The sequence below is a fragment of the Ranitomeya variabilis genome, chromosome 1 (genome assembly GCF_051348905.1).
Source record: "Ranitomeya variabilis isolate aRanVar5 chromosome 1, aRanVar5.hap1, whole genome shotgun sequence".
In the NCBI taxonomy this organism is placed as follows: domain Eukaryota; kingdom Metazoa; phylum Chordata; class Amphibia; order Anura; family Dendrobatidae; genus Ranitomeya; species Ranitomeya variabilis.
In genome coordinates, this window is record NC_135232.1 from 296,420,650 (window position 1) to 296,439,073 (window position 18,424).

The 18,424-nt window shown below is 43.3% G+C and overlaps 1 protein-coding gene across 1 annotated transcript in view; it reads right to left on the reverse strand.

Annotated features, from left to right (window-relative positions):
- The window catches only part of MYO18B (myosin XVIIIB), a 1,084,067-nt gene that overhangs the window by 434,954 nt on the left and 630,689 nt on the right, over positions 1–18,424 (reverse strand). The window contains exons 27-28 of the mRNA XM_077295498.1: positions 14,446–14,565; positions 8,677–8,785 (exon numbers count right to left, since the gene is read on the reverse strand). Coding sequence (XP_077151613.1) covers positions 8,677–8,785; positions 14,446–14,565 — 229 coding nt within the window. The remainder of the gene's footprint in view (positions 1–8,676; positions 8,786–14,445; positions 14,566–18,424) is intronic.

Sequence of the window (18,424 nt, forward strand, 5' to 3'; positions counted from 1 at the left end):
AGGATTTCTCGACTCTTTCTATTCCACATGCACGAAAAGAGATAATACAAAGGGATATGATGTGTGATGCCCTCAAAAAAATCAATGAGGAAACTGATGCAGAGCTGCAAAAATGGGCATATGAAATACAAACCACTAAATCAAAAAAATTTAAGAGATTCGTCCAGGACAAACATTCATCTAGGGTATACCGATGGTACAATCTTAATGACCGTTCTCTCCCACAATATAGAAATGCCTCATATTCCAGGTCTAGATCAACATCCATCAAATCCAACATATCATATGATGAGGACACCTCACCTAAAATGAGCCAACATGCAGGTCAATCCACATCGGACTCCTCCATCAAACAGATTGTGACCAGATAGTTATAAAAGAACAAATGCCCTGTGGGAAAAACAACTACTGGTGGTTCCCAGGGGGGCTACGGGTATTGAATTTATCCACTCATACTCTTTCCAATGTACAATTGGGAAGTTCTAAGTAGCGGACTGACCTTCTCTTCTACTAATTCTTTTAATTACTTTACAGCTCTGAAGGACTTGCAATTATTCTCCTGCTAGCTCATCTTGAGAAAATTACATAGTAAAAATCAAACCCAGGAGTCTTTGAGTGAAGCTGAGGAGTAGTGTTGAGCGATACCTTCCGATACTTGAAAGTATCGGTATCGGATAGTATCGGCCGATATCTGAAAAATATTGGATATCGCCGATACCGATACCAATACAAGTCAATGGGACACAAGTATCGGAAGCTATCCTGGATGGTTCCCAGGGTCTGAAGGAGAGGAAACTCTCCTTCAGGCCCTGGGATCCATATTCATGTAAAAAATAAAGAATTAAAATAAAAAATATGGATATACTCACCCCTCCGGCGGACCCTGGACCTAGAGGTGTTAACCGGCAGCCTCCATTCCTAAGAATGAGCGAGTGAAGGACTTTCGATGACGTGGTGGCTTGTGATTGGTCGCGTGACCGCTCATGTGACCGCTCACGCGACCAATCACAAGACCGCGACGTCATCGCAGGTCCTTCACTCGCTCATTCTTAGGAATGGAGGCTGCCGGTTAACACCGCTAGGTCCAGGGTCCGCCGGAGGGGTGAGTATATCCATATTTTTTATTTTTATTCTTTATTTTTTACATGAATATGCATTCCGATCCCGATTCCCGATATCGCAAAAATATCGGAACTCGGTATCGGAATTCCGATACCGCAAATATCGGCCAATACCCGATACTTGCGGTATCGGAATGCTCAACACTACTGAGGAGGCATTATGAAATTTGGAGGACCTTCTTGGTGAACAATCTACCTCACACAAAGGTATGTTTCCATCCTCCGGCCATTCCATTTTTTACTAGAGGATTTTAAGAAATGTTCCTAGAGACACAGGTTAGATAATTTAACTTTAAAACAACTTCAAGCCATTACACAACTTCAATCTCTATCGGACGTCATTTTCAAACCAGCGGACAAGGGGGGGAAACATCGTGGTCTGGCCAAATGACAAATATGAACAAGAAGCTTTTCGCCAACTCAGGGACTCCAACACGTATATTCAAATTTCATATAATCCAGTGTCCTCCTTCTCACTTCAACTCCAGCAGATCTTTATCAGAACTTATGATGATGGTACCATCAACAAAAAAGTATTGGAGGGACTCACAGTCAGGTCTCCAAAAGTCCTTTCCATTTATCTCTTGCCTGAAGTCCACAAGGATGCCGTCATCCCTCCTGGTTGTCTGATTGTCTTGGGGATTGAGGGGCTCTGTGACCCTATTTGCAGATATATTGATTTTCATCTTAAGCCTCTCGTTGAGACACTACCATCGTATTTCCGCAACATGACGAACATCCTGGCATGGGCTGATGGCATCTTTGTGGACAAAAATACCCTACTTGTTACTGCAGATATCGAAACATTGTATACCTGCATCAGCTATTCACATAGCTAGGATGCAGTCTGCCTCTTCTTGGGGACCTTGGCCCTGGATGGCCCTTTGTGTGAGCTCATCTTTGAGCTGCTGCACTTCATCTTTACCCACATCTTTGTCTTTAAGGACACTTTTTACTTGCAGAAGTGCAGCACGGCCATGGGAATGGCCAGTGCACCCTTATATGCTAATCTCTTCATTGGTTCATAGGAGAGATTCCTTTTTGGTGGTGGGGGTGCACCGGCTGCTTCCCATGTGCTGTGCTGGCTCAGGTATATTGATGACATCCTAATGTTGTGGGATGGGACTGTGCAGCAGCTCGACAAATTTATGGAACAAGTCAATTCAAATTCACACAATATTAGATTGACATTCAACAACGATTTTAACAAAATAGATTTCCTGGACATCTCTCTGGAGATAGAAGCTAACTCGTGTACCCAGACAAATGTCTACAGGAAGTCTACACCTGTCAATGCTATAATACATGCTGATTCAGCTTACAACCTCGCCACCATGAGGTCTGTCCCGGTTGGACAGTTCCTAAGAATGAGGCGGATCTGCTCCTCTGGTGATAGATTTGAGGCACAAGCCTCGGATCTTAAGACACATTTTGAGTTCCATGGCTACAGTCGCAGGTGTATCAAGTATTGCGAAGAAAGGGCTAGGAAAACATCTTGTAATAGCCTCTTGTATCCATCCAAGAAGAATACCACTGTGAATAGGGACAGAAAAATTAGATTTCTTTCTACCTATAACCATATGTGGGATAACATGAGAGAAATTCTCACTAAACATTGGGCCATTCTCACTGCAAAAACTTTGGGCAATTTTCCTTCCATAACCTCAAGGAGGTCAAAAAATCTCAATGACCTCCTTGTCAAGAGTCACTTTATTCCTGCTAACACTAATACATTTGGCACAAGGGGTGCAGTCACAGGGTCCTTTCCATGCGGCTACAGTGTTGCCTTCGCAAATGTCTTGCATTGCTCCACATTTCACTTTTCAGAAGGCTCCAGACATTTTAATAACAAAATATATCATGCAGCAGTACTAATTTAATCTACTATGCTATGTGTGGCTGTTCTAATGATATATGTTCAGCCTTACATCCAGAGAGCTCTGTGCGGGTGTGGGCAGGGCTGTTTTTGCCACTAGGCACTTGAGGGCATGTGCCTAGGGCAGGAAGATGTGGGGGGCGGCACCTGAGCAAGGTTTTTTTTATTTTATTTTTATTTAAGTCTTGGGTCCCCTCCAGACCGACCGCCCCCCAGTCCCCCCGGCCGCCCGCCCGCCTGCCTGTCCCACCCACCCTCCTTGAAGACGTCATACTCACCCTGCTCCAGCGATGCCTGGTCTCAGCGTCTGCAGCTCGTCCTAAGTGAGCGGTCACATGGTACCGCTCATTAAGGTCATGAATATGGGCATATTCATGACCTTAATGAGTGGAACCACATGACCGCTCACTCAGGAAGAAGGAGCAGGAGCGGGAGCGGGGGTTGAGAGATGAGCCATGCATACAGGGGGGAATATGAGCCATGCATACAGGGGGGAATATGAGCCATGCATACAGGGGGGAATATGAGCCATGCATACAGGAGGGGGGTGAATATGAGCCATGCATACAGGAGGGGGGAATATGAGCCATGCATACAGGAGGGGGGAATATAAGCCATGCATACAGGAGGGGGGAATATGAGCCATGCATACAGGAGGGGGGTGAATATGAGCCATGCATACAGGAGGGGGGAATATGAGTCATGCATACAGGAGGGGGGAAAATGAGCCATGCATATGGGATGAGCCATGCATACAGGAGGGGGGAATATGAGCCATGCATACAGGAGGGGGGATATGAGCCATGTATATGGGATGGGAGGGAGATGAGCCATGCATACAGGAGGGGGGATATGAGCCATGCATACAGGAGGGGGGAATATGAGCCATGCATATGGGATGGGAGGAAGATGGGCCATGCATACAGGAGGGGGGATATGAGCCATGCATACAGGATGGGGGAGATGAGCTACGCATACAAGATGGGAGGGGGGCATTATACAGTATTGAGCATCATGTGGGGTCATTATACAGTATGGAGCATCATGTGTGGCCATTATACAGTATGGAGCATCATGTGTGACCATTATACAGTATGGAGCATCATATGTGGCCATTATGCAGTTTGGAGCATCATGTGTGGCCATTATACAGTATTGAGCATCATGTGGGGCCATTATACAGTATTGAGCATCATGTGTGGCCATTGTACAGTATGGAGCATCATGTGTGGCCATTATACAGTATGGAGCATCATGTGTGGCCATTTTACAGTATTGAGCATCATGTGGGGCCATTATACAGTATTGAACATCATGTGGGGTCATTATACAGTATGGAGCATCATGTGTGGCCATTATACAGTATGAAGTATCATGTGTGGCCAATGGCCATTATATAGTATTGAGCATCATGTGTGGCCATTATACAGTATTGAGCACTATGTGTGGCTATTATACACTATGGAGCATCATGTGTGGCCATTATACAGTATTGAGCATCATGTGGGATCATTATACAGTATGGAGAACTGTGTGTGTCCATTATACATTATTGAGCATCATGTGGGGCCATTATAAAGTATTGCACATCATGTGGGGTCATTATACAGCATGGAGCATCATGTGTGGCCATTATACAGTATGAAGTATCATGTGTTGCCAATGGCCATTATACAGTATTGAGCATCATGTGTGGCCATTATACAGTATGGAGCATCATGTGTGACCATTAGGCTACTTTCACATTAGCGTCGTGCACTGCACGTCGCAATGCGACGTTGTGGTGCACCAATGCATACTGTGGAAGCGCCGCACAACGGGGGCAGTGGATGCTGTTTTTCAACGCATCCGCTGCCCCATTATGAGGTGCGGGGAGGTGGGGGTGGAGTTCCGGCCGCGCATGCGCGATCGGAAAAGACGGTATCGACCCACCAAAAAACGTTACAAGCAATATTTTTTGGTGGCGACAGACCGACGCAACACGACGCAACCGTCGCACGACGGTTGCGACATGTGGCAATGCGTCGCACTGTGTCGCTAATGCTAGTCTATGGAGAAAAAACGCATCCTGCAAGCACTTTTGCAGGATGTGTTGTTTCAACAAAATGATGCATAGCGACGTGCAGTGCACGACGCTAGTGTGAAAGTAGCCTTATACAGTATGAAGCATCATGTGTGGCCATTATACAGTATTGAGCATCATGTGTGGCCAATGGCCATTATACAGTATTGAGCATCATGTGTGGCCATTATACAGTATGGAGCATCATGTGTGGCCATTATACAGTATGGAGCATCAAGTGTGGCCAATGGCCATTATACAGTTTTGAGCATCATGTGTGGCCATTATACAGTATTGAGCACTATGTGTGGCTATTATACACTATGAAGCATCATGTGTGGCCATTATACAGTATTGAGCATCATGTGGGATCATTATACAGTATGGAGAACTGTGTGTGGCCATTATACACTATGGAGCATCATGTGTGGCCATTATACAGTATTGAGCATCATGTAGGATCATTATACAGTATGGAGAACTGTGTGTGGCAATTATACAGTATGGAACATCATGTGTGGCCATTATACAGTGTGGAGCATCATGTGTGGCCATTATACAGTATGGAGCACTGTGGAGCATCATGTGTGGTCATTATATAGTATGGAGCACTGTGTGGCTATATTTGTTTTTGGTTATAATTATTGTATATGAAACAGTGTGATCAGCAGTGCTAAATGGGTGTGGTTGGGACGTGGATATGGGTGTGACTAGTTGTGAAATGGGTTTGGTCAGAGGTGTGGCCTAAAATTGCCGCGGTGCACTACGCGCGCCACAAACTTTATACCTCTTTCCCTTATTTAAAAGTTGGGAGTTATGATACCGCATTTGCCAGATCACGGCAAGTGCCGCAAATCCCATAGGGAATGAATGAGGCCAAATGCAGTGATGCTGTAAGTGATCCGTTAAGGGGCAGATGCAGAAAAACTGCCGGATCTGCTGCAAAAGACTACTTTCACATCAGCGATTTTTGCCAAAGTCACTGCCGATAGTGTCATACTCGCCAAAGGGGGAGGCAGCACTAAAAGTGCCTAGGGCAGCAGAAACTCTAAATACGGCCCTGGGTGTGGAATGTGCAGGAAATTTCTGCATCCAAGACAGTGACCGACCCCTCTGACCTTAAAACAATTCCCCACCTTTTCAAGGCTTACCATAATTGTGATGGCAAATCACTTATGGTCAGGGGCATCAATAGTGTTCACATGGTGGTCAGAGGGATCAACAATAGAAGACTTCTGGCCCAGTGGAAAACTTAGTGGATCGTTGCACAAGATACTCTGACACCTAAGGGCCTCAACAAGACTCTCAGCTTCGATTCTTTCACATAGAATTAATGTATATATTTCACCCTATATTAGGTACCCAGCCCATGTTTGCCATTGTAATCCCTTTAGTTCGGATGCTTTGATTTTATCTTTTTTACGTGGTTTCTTTTATTTTTGTTCACCACAATTTTTTTTGCATCGTCTAGAGCCATTATTGATCCATGACATCAACAGTGACCTTTTAATTTGCCCTCCAAGCTATTATAATTTCCAGTGATGTCCTTCTACAATACTACAGATTTTACAAGAGACTGCATCTACACATGATTATATGCTTATTGATGTTTTATGTGTTATTGCATGATTGCCTTCTTGCTGTGTTGCCTCTTGTACGCTGGGACTGATGTATTATCTTTTACTTCTCTTGGTCTGGTCCTACACAGAAGTTATTATTGGCAGCATACGTGCACATCGCTATCCACTGCATCTTGCATGCTGCCGGACATCTGTATGCCTCCTGCGCCTGCCCAAGGGCTGTGACACGTCCTCCTTCCTCTGCTTGAGCAGTGATGTTTGACGTCTTGGGCTGCAGCTATCGGGACCCACTGTATGCAATGCGCATGAGCCATGAAAACCTTGTCCATTGGTCCACACGGACCATGTGACTTAACTCGTGACCGGTTACCAGGCTTACAAGAAGGTCCTTGTTGCTCATCTCCACCGCATCCCCTTGAGAAAGTGGTGTGCTAAACACACGAAATGCACATTGGGGTCTTGCCATCCATTTCACGGTCACCCATATCTCACTTCTTGGTAAGCTTTGTCCCTTGTTTATATGTGCTGCTCTTGTCTCACTATTTGCTATTATACATTATTAACACATTGAGACATGTTTGACCAGGGTAAATATGATCATACTACTATATATTATTAACTACCCATTATGGGTTTATTTGGTGATTAAGTGTGACTCTGTTTGTCTGCTTGTCTATGCATCTTTTGTCACTTTATTCTATTACAATTTTATACTAATACCTTAATAAAATATATATTTTTATACTATATCAACCTGATACTCCTTATTCTCCTATATTTAAATGCCCCCTGACCTCTTTGTAGGCTTTCCCATTGAGGTCCATTATACTTGTTACTCGAAAAGAGCATGTGAGTATTAGGAATTGCTCAGTTCGAGTAATGACCACCCGTGCATTTTACTGTTTGCTCATCCCTAGAGAAAATAATTCAAGTGGAAAAAAATTCTACTTAAATTTTCTAAAGATTTTTTAAAATTCTCTACTATGATGATTCCGTATAATGGCAGCAGCAGTCTTCCATTTTTTGTAACAGTAAAGGGGCATCAAAAGGTTAAAGAAAAATAAAATAAAAATACTTATACTCAACTTACTGCTCACCTCTCCATCCCCTCTGCTCCACACAGTCACTCATTGTCCTTGCTGCATTTTCTCCTAACTGCCACTTGCTCTTAAATCACCACGTAATGTCATGGCGTATGATACGACATCATAATGTTAGAACCTTTTATGCACTTGCGCAGAGTCCTCACATGGATTTTAGTGCAAGTAGCAGAGATCAGAAGATGTATCGATGACCAGATGGGTAATGTTGAGGAGTGGAAGGGTCATAGAATTAAGCGGTAAAGTGGGTTTAAGGATATTTTCTATTTTTTACATCTTACGTTTATTATACTCTGGAGTCTGGAGATAACCACGAGCATAAAAAGGGGCATTCAATTCTAGGAGAGTAACTTCTCTGTGAATGAATTTTTGACAGGAAAATCTGTGTGAACAGGCAAATTGGAATTTTGACTGATCCACCAATACCTAATATTCTGTATTGCTATTTTCTTTTTTCCTTAAGACATAGTCTTTGTAGTAGAGATTTCATACTAAACATAGTATAACACATCCTGTTAAAAAAAATATCCTTGCTATTAAAGCAAAACAGCAGCAATGTCCTTGCTTATACGTGAAACACATTGATGAGTGTTATAATATTAATTATTCTAGACCTCTCTTATAAATATACTACTTTCTACAGCAAGCAAATGTGTCAGAGGATTATATCTCTAATCTCATTCCTGATTTCTGTTGGCTGCACAGTCCAGTAACTATGGTACATCATAATTAGTATGCAGTATCTGATTCGCATACAGCACAAGAGACCGATATATAAAATCCTTTCGCAAAATACAAATCAAAGTTTAACATTGATTAAACCTTTTTTTTAAACATAATTATGTAGATGATTAATGCGTTCACTGAATTCCTTAATACAAATTTTACTTATCAATTGCTGGGTCTCAGAGTAGAGGATAATAATGTTTATTCTTACCTCCTCCTGGACTACTTGTTCCAAGTTCTCGAAGTTGGATTTGCTGATTAGTTTCTTCTAGCTGCTTGGATACAGACTCAAGGCTTTTTTGCATTTGTTCATACTTTCCCTTAGTAAAAAAAAAATGTATATATTTTTAAGTAGGCAAGATAATGGAAGCGGGAATTAACTTATTATCCCTTAATTTTCGTCTTTACATGTTGAAGTCACTGCCTTTTACAAAACTGCACACTTGTAAAATTTGGATAAAGTATTTGGGTATTGACCAACTTTATCAATTTAGAAAATATACAAGTAAGTATTTTCTTTAAGCTATATGTTGTCATAAAAAGAAAGATTTAGACCACACAGTCTAAACTTCTTGGCATGGACTAGTGCTAACATAAATGAATACCAACTTATATGACTAATCACCATGGTAACTCATAATATAGCAGAAATCTGTACCATATGTGAAAAGGACCAACAAGACCTATCATCAAGGATAGACAAACACCAGAAAAAAGAAAAAAGATGACAACTGGTCACACAAAATGTATAGAAACACTATAAACTTTATTGGTAATATTCAACAATATTAAAATAAAGGAAAACCACCTATGCCAAAACATGGTATCCATCCACAGACAGCTGTTTTGGGGTACCCCGAAACAGCTGTCTGTGGATGGATACCATGTTTTGTCATAGGTGGTTTTCCTTTATTGGATGGTGCCCTTCCCGTGGTTGTTCCTTACCGGTGAAAGACCTGGTTATTCATTGCTTGCATTGAGAAACACGTGATGGTGTCTCCGCGGCTTTTCTACCTGCATTTGCATATTTCCCATAAGGGATGGGGGCAGTGTTCTGGATCACTGCATTGAGAAACACGTGATGTTGTCTCCGCGGTGTTGGATGTTTTGATCTCCCCGAGGTCATTCATCCTTATGTTCATAGCCTTTTCACTAGGCACTGCTCCTAATAGCCAGTTTCCTACTCCACACTGATGAGGGGCAAATACCCCGAAACAGCTGTCTGTGGATGGATACCATGTTTTGGCATAGGTGGTTTTCCTTTATTGGATGCTGCCCTTCCCGTGGTTGTTCTTTCCCGGTGAAAAAGCAGGCTATTCATTGCTTGCATTGAGAAACACATGATGGTGTCTCCGCGGCTTTTCTACCTGCATTTGAATATTTCCCATAAGGGATGGGGGCAGCCTTCTGGATCACTGCGTTGAGAAACACGTGATTGTGTCTCCGCGGTGTTGGATGTTTTGATCTCCCCGAGGTCATTCATCCTTATGCTCAAAGCAGAAACATACGACATGCATACAAAATACAAGGATGCAATGTACTAAATCATTTGCCTCATTCTTTTTTAAAACATTTAAAGGGAATCTATTATTAAGTTTATGCTGCTCTATATGAGAACAGGATGGAGTAGTGAAAGAGACCCTAATTCAAGCAAGGTATTAAAAATTTTTTTACTTGCCGCAATTGTCATGAAAACCCTTGTTACCCATGTTACTAACTAATGTTACCAACCTTTGTTACCTTGTTACAATGTCAGTCAAGTTAAAGCACCACTCCAGATTTTATTTTATTGCAGTGCTGGAGTGGTGCTTCTAATTTAAGTTCCCTGCTCCTACTCTCATATTTACTCGCTGCCGCCTTCACCCTCTATTGAGGTCGCCCCCATCTGTCTCCAGCAGTTTGTGACTTGGTTCTGGCTCTCATAGATTTGCATTCAGAGCCTGTGACCATTACCTTTGACTTACAGTCAGAAGTTGCGGTCACAAGATGGAAACGCAGGATAACACGGAAAAAAAATAGAACCTTAGTTCATCAATATCAAGGGCTCATCCATACATGCACAAAATGAAGAAGACTTCTAAATTCACTGGGCACTGCAGCAGATATCAAGAAGTTAGTTGCCAATGGCAGCAAGAACAAAATCTACTATATAATTGTCTAAGGGTCACTTCCGTCTTTCTGTCTGTCTGTCTTTCTGTCTGTCACGGATATTCATTGGTCGCGGCCTCTGTCTGTCATGGAAATCCAAGTTGCTGATTGGTCATGGGAAAACGCCCACGACCATTGCCACGACTAATCAGCGACAGCCATAGTCCGGCGGCAAAATGGCCCCTCTTTCGTCCCCACAGTCAGTGCCCGCTCCATACTCCCTTCCAGTCAGCCCAGCCCTCATACAGGGTTAATGCCAGCATTACCGGAGCGCGGTGTAAGGCTGGTTTCACACTTGCGTTTTGATCTGAAGCGTTTTAGTGCTAAAAAACGCATGCGTTTTTTTTCTATACTTAACATTAAAAAACACATGCGCTTTTTAGCATGTGTTTTGACGCGTTTTCGGCAACGCATGCGTTTTTTGACGCGTGCATTTAGTTGCAGAAATGCAACCTGTAGTAATTTCTAGCGGCGTTTTTTTGCCGCAAAAAAATGCATGCGTTTATTCGTGGCAAAAAAATGTATTGCTGTCTATGTAAACGCATGCGTTTTTAAGCACATGCGTTTGCTTGCGTTAAAAACGCATGCGTTTTTATAGAAAAACACAAGAAAACACAAGAAAAAACAAGAAAACCCTAACCCTAACCCTAACCCTAAACACAAGAAAAAACAAGAAAACCCTAACCCTAACCCTAACCCTAACCCTAAACACAAGAAAAAACAAGAAAACCCTAACCCTAACCCTAACCCTAGGGTTACTAGGGATCCTAACCCTAACCCTAATCCTAAGGTTAGGATCCCTAGTAACCCTAGGGATACAAACCCTAACCCTAACCCTAGGGATCCTAACCCTAACCCTTAGGGTTAGGGTTAGGATCCTAACCCTTAGGGTTAGGGTTAGGATCCCTAGGGTTAGGGTTAGGGTTAGGATCCCTAGGGTTAGGGTTAGGGTTAGGATCCCTAGGGTTAGGGTTAGGGTTAGGGTTAGGATCCCTAGGGTTACTAGGGATCCTAACCCTAACCCTAACCCTAACCCTAGCTATGTCTGTTTATAGTGGGTTTTCTAGTTGATTTTGATGATTGGCAGCTGTCACACACTTCTCAGCATGCGTTTAAAAAAAACGCAAACGCAGGAAAAAACGCATGTAAACGCGGCAAAACGCCGCGTTTTTTTTCTGCATGCAAAAATGCAAGCGTCTATAAAACGCGGCGTTTTGCCGCATTTACATGCGTTTTTTCACCACATGCGTTTTTTTAAAAAACGCTGCAGATCAAAACGCAAGTGTGAAACCAGCCTAACACACTCCGGTTACGCAGCTATTAACCCTGTGTGACCAACTTTTTACTATTGATGCTGCATATGCGTATCTATTCCAAAGGAAATAAAGATTTACAACAAGACCAACATTATCAATAACACCACTACATAAGATTAAATAATACCACTACCACATGACTACATAATACCACCACAGTGACAGAATAATGCCATCATGCTGATCATTAAAGAGAACCTGTTAAGTCCCCGGTGCTTCCAGAACCACCAGCAGTTGTATCTGCATATGTGAATACCCTGCCTAACAGTCCCTTAATTACATTACATTACATACATAAATAGATCTTTAGAAAGAGTATTTATAAAGTCCGTTTCTGATATGTAAATGAGGGCTTTGACTAATTAGTGTCCTCTCCTCAGACTAATAAAGGAGAATAATGGTATGCACTCAGGTCAAAATAATAGAGATGCTGGTAAGACAGACCAGGTGGCCCGAAAAGTCATATGCCAAAAAATACCACACACTCAGACTTTATGTGATGCAAAAGTGTTCAACAAATTTATTGTCATAACAAAAAAGGTTGCCATAGGATAATAAGAGCAATATGTGTAAATTGAGACCAAACCCAACGTTTCGACCCACCAGGGTCTTATTCATGGGGTTACTTGGTTTCCAGAGGCCCCATATTTTTGATACAACTCTACCTCTGGCAGCATAACTATTTGCCATCTACCTTCAACATAGTACATTTTATTATTCTGGGCACTGGAGCGCCTTCCCAGGACACTGCAGGCCCATCACGGACGTCACGGCCATTCCCCTGGATGTCTATTACAACGTAGGATTCCTAATCTCTTTCAAAGCCTTATACCAAGTGACAGGATTTACACTAGAGAGATTGCCCTCCTGCTCTCCTTTTTTTGCCATTTGTGTACGCACCTCTGGAAACCAAATAACTCTCCTCAGACTAGTCGGCCCATTTAGATGTTATCACGCCCCTGTGGGCATAATAACATAACTTACAAGCTATACCCACCTCGCGCATCCCTCACATCACAGATCCTCTGAAGCCAGGTGTAAGCATGATGGCTTCAGAGAGGCACACTGTCACTGTGCATGATCTGAAGTCCTCTTCATACCCTTAAGTAAATTTTCAGCGATTAGAAGTGCAGCCTGCTGAATGTGACTGGTTCCAGAAGTTGTCACGTGATCACTTATATGCAATAAGTGTTCTTTTCTAGTTGGCACATGGCTAGTGTTGAGCATTCCGATACCGCAAGTATCGGGTATCGGCCGATATTTGCGGTATCGGAATTCCAATACCGAGTTCCGATATTTTTGCGATATCGGGAATCGGAATGCATATTCATGTGTAAAATAAAGAATAAAAATAAAAAATAGGGATATACTCACCCTCTGACGCACCCTGGTTGTAACCGCTGCAACCGGCAGCCTCCGTTCCTAAGAATGAGCGAGTGAAAGACCTGCGATGACGTCGCGGTCTTGTGATTGGTCGCGTGAGCAGTCACATGAGCGGTCACGCGACCAATCACAAGCCGCCATGTCATCGAAGGTCCTTCACTCATTCTTAGGAACGGAGGCTGCCGGTTAACACCGCTAGGTCCAGGGTCCGCCGGAGGGGTGAGTATATCCATATTTTTTATTTTTATTCTTTATTTTTTACATGAATATGGATCCCGGGGCCTGAAGGAGAGTTTCCTCTCCTTCAGACCCTGGGAACCATCCAGGATAGCTTCCGATACTTGTGTCCCATTGACTTCAATTGGTATCGGGTATCGGCGATATCCGATATTTTTCGGATATTGGCCGATACTATCTGATACCGATACTTTCAAGTATCGCTCAACACTACGACATGGCTGCAAGTATACTTGTACATATCCTTGCAGTCACGTGCTGTCCTGAACATGTCAAAACTGTTACAAATTTTGTACGCTGCTGTGGCTCATTGATGGACTGGCCCATCCAACGTATACCAGATTTGCCCAATGGCCAGCCTGCCCCTGTACTTAAGGAGAAAGGTGGAACAGATTCAAAGAAGGGGGATAAAGAGCAAATTACATCAGCAGAGACATAATTAAAACTTCTGGGCCTTAATGCAACATTTATATTAATTTATAACAGAACCCCCATTTGGCTTATGTCATTTTTAATATTGGTGTATTCTTATGAGGCACAAAGGTTTTGTTTATTTACCTTAGTGAAACTGATATATACTCAGTATTTATACCCCGCTAAACTCTAAACTCTATATCTACAACACTTCAAATTATGTATAAAAAGTGTGGATTGCTGTTCAAAATGGGAAACTTTAAATCGATAACCCATAAAGTGTTGCCATTGTTTTCTTCAAATGTGTATGAAAGCCATAGTCAATTCTCAACTCCTGTATATATATGTATATATATATATATATATATATATATATATATATATATATATATATATATATATATATATGTATATATACTGCATATAACATTTAAGATCTTTGTCTGTAACTGGATATATATTTATATACTTAAAGAACTTACCTGCATCTCCTTGATTTCTCGTGCTACCCTTAGTCTCTCTGCTTTCTCGCCTTCTAAAACTTGACAAGCAACTTCACATTTGAATCGTTCATCAGACAATTCAGTCATTAAATCAGTAATCTGCAAAATACAATTTAATTTACATGGTAAATGGTTACTTATAGAAATAAATACAAATAGAAGATGCGGTTTTTGATCTCTACGTGAAGGGAAACATAAAAAATCTAATAGGAAATAAAATAGAAAACATTGAGATAGGGTGATTGTGATTTAATATATTTTACATGTATGTAAAACATCAACTTATTTATTAAGATGAAATGTAAATTTTTAAGATATACAGTGCTTACAAATTTAGTGTATATGTTAGATTATTATTGACATATAATGTATGTTGCCAATATAAAGATTTTCTACTTATATACCGTGAAAGGAGGCTAATGGCCGCATAGTCGATGAGATGTCAGTGTCACAGAGATGGCTGTTCTCTGTGATGTAACCCAGAGTATTCTCTCTAGTGCACATAAGCACTAAGAGGTTTGTTTGGTGCACATGGGACTGTGTTGTGGGTAGCTATGAGAGATGGACGGGTCTGGCTACCCACATACCTCACCTCTGGGTGTGGATAACAGCATATGTAATGCGGCTGCTACAAGAAGGACTGCATGTCCTTACTTAAGTCTGTCACAAGCCAGCAAGCATCGTCAGACAAAATAGAGGACCTGCTGAAACACCTAGTCCAGTCGCAGCAGCAACAGCAAGAGACCAACAGGTTGCTTTTACAGCAGATCCACCAGAGCCAGCAGGAGCAATGGCAGCAGATGCAGCTTCTGGCAACAGCTATCCAGGGCAGGACGAGCGCCCCAACCCCAAGTCAGGCTGATGACGCCCACATCCGGAAGGTGGTAAGATGTGCTTTGGAGAAAATGACCCCCGAGGATGACGTTGAAGCCTTCCTAACGGTGTTCCAAAGGGTCGCCGAGAGGGAGAAACTCCTGCCAGAGCAATGGGCAGACGTACTGGCGCCATACATGATGGAAGAACCCCAGAAGGCATACTATGACTTAGCTTTGCAGGACACCAAAGAGTATTTCAAGTTAAAAACTGAGATTCTCACATGCTTGTTGGTGACAATGACCATCAAGGCACTGCGGATTCACCTCTGGGCGTATCACAGGGACAAACCACCTTGCTCCCAAATGTTTGACCTGCTGCACCTGATCCAGAAGTGGCTGCAGCCAGAGACCTCTACACCTGGGCAGATGGTAGAATGGGTGGTGATGGACCAGTTTGTGCACTCCCTGCCAAGGCCCATACAGAATTGGGTTGCCCAGGGTGATCCCCGGAATGCCGATGAACTGGTCGGACTGGTCGAGAGATACCAGGGGATTGAAGGTTGCCTGGGAAGGCAGCCCACTCCATACTGGGGGTCCCAACAGGGGGCGGAGGCCCAAAAGTGGGTGGGGCATTCAAGGTCCAAAGAGGTGGGGGAGGTGGTGCCCAATGTCCCTACAGGTGATGTTATTTGTTGGAGGTGCCATAGCCCAGGACATATAGCCGCCCATTGTCCCCTGACCCTTGAGCAGATAGACTGCGGCATAGGACACTGTTGTCATATTATGCATATCCAGCCTGCAGTGTGAATGCTCCATCCAATGAGGGGCTTCAATTGTGTAATGGCACTGTTAGTCTCCGGGAGTCTGGTGACCCTTTTGAAGGCCACTTTTCCTCTCCAACTGATCCCGAGGAAAAGTCGACATTTGGTGCACACATGGTGACTACCCCATGGCCAGAGTGGACATTACATTGAAAGGGCCCATGGTACTGAGTCCTATGAGGTTGGAATTGTTCAGGACTTGTTGCACTCTATTATTATAGGCCAGGACATTTGTTTATTTTGGGATCTGTGGGGGAAGGGTTCTGAGGTCGCTGGCGCGAAGAGGGAACCAGTGAACCCTAAGGTATCATCACACCCAGAAGCAGATTGTTTTCCCTTTTGTGTCTTTGTGGGGGATGAGGAGGAAGTTTTCCCTGAGTCTGACATTCCAGAGTTAGGCGTGGCCATTGTGAATTTAGGCCACAAAAAACAAAGAGACAGCGCCACAATGGATGGTGAAAAAGTAGGAGCTTACATTTATTCTGCCTCCTGTAGCGACTTTTCGGTCAACAGACCTTTATCATCAAAGGTCTGTTGACCGAAACGTCGCTACAGGAGGCAGAATAAATGTAAGTTCCTATTTTTTCACCATCCATTGTGGCGCTGTCTCTTTGTTTTTTGTGGTCTTGGTACTGTCCGGGATGGGCTCCCTGGTTTTGGACGTGCGCCCTTGTGTCCTCTGAGACCTTCAATCTATATATAAAAGGGTGCGGTTTTGACTTTCTTTTGTTTTGACTCCATTGTGAATTTAGGGTCTGCCCAACATAGGGACCTAACTCTGAAGGAAGCATTTAATAATGTCACTATCATAAATGGGGATGCACAGTAGCTGGGGGCTCAGACAAGGTTTCCCTATTTTATGATGAGTGGGGAGTTGTATTGGGTCATGAAAGTGAAGGGGGAGCTGGTGGAACAGTTAATAGTGCCAGGCCCCTATAGACGGAAGGTGTTGGCCCATTCACACATCCTGGGGGGATATCTGGGAGTGGAAAAAATGCAGGAATGGATCATGCAGAGGTTCTATTGGCCCAGGTGTCACCGGGAAATATTAAACTATGGCAGGTCCTGCCCCACGTGTCAGTTTATAGCCCCCGCTTCTCATTTTTGAAGCCCCTCATGCTATTGTCCATTATTGAAGTGCTGTTCGAGAGAATATTGACTTGGTCAATCCCCTAGTTAAATCTGCTAGTGGGTATCAGTATATATTGGTTATCCTGCACTATGCCAGATGCTATCCTGAGGTAATTCCCCTGAGAAACTCCTCCGCAAAGAGTATAGCCTGCAAATTGGTCCATGTGTCTTCCCGGACAAGTTTACCGAAGGAGATCCTGACCAACCAGGGAACACCTTTTATGAGTAAGGTGATGAGGGAGGTATGCAAGATCCTGAAGACTTCAATGTACCATCCTCACACAGATAGCCTTGTCAAAAGGTTTAATAAAACACTGAAGAGCATGCTGAAGAAAGTCATAGAAAAAGATGGTAGAGACTGGGACTGTCTCTTACCATATCTGTTGTTCTCCATCTGTGAGGTTCCACAGGCCTCTACAGGGTTCTCGTCCTTCGAAAATTTGTATGGACGACATCCGCGAGGTCTCCGGGATATAGCCAAGGAAACCTGGGAATCTGAAGTCACACCCCACTGAAGCATCATTGAGCACATGTCACTGATGCAAGAGAGGATTGTGAAGGTGATGCCCATCATAAAAGGACGTCTCCTCCAGGCACAAGAAACTCAGGCAATGTCTACAACCGATCAGCCAGAGTGAGGCAGTTCAATCTGGGAGACTGAGTTCTTGTGCTAATTCCTACAGTGGAGATCAAGTTCTTGGCGAAATGGCATGGGCATTATGAGGTGGTAGAGAAGCTTGTTGAGGTAAATTATAACATTAATCAGCCAGGAAGATGGAAATCATATCACATCTACCATGTCAACCTCATCAAGCCATGGCAAGACAGAGCCGGCTGAAACTCCATGCTTGCTGGGCAAGTCAGAAGGTGAGGTTGGAGGTGTCACCATAGCAGAGACACTGTCGAAGGCCCAGAAACAGCAGTGCCGGGAGTTTCTCCAGAGGAACATGGACCTGTTCTTGGAATTACTGGGGTGCACAAGGGTCATAGATCACGAAGTTCTGAAGGAGCCACATGTGTGCGCCAACAAAAAGCCTTATCGGATTCTGGAGTCCCATAGAGGAGTGATTTCCAAGGAGGTGTAGTTTATGTTAAAACGCGGAGTCATTGAGGAGTCCAAGAGCAGTTGGTCGAGCCCGATTGTCCTGTCTCGAAGCCCAATGGTGAATGGAGGTTTTGGAATGACTATAG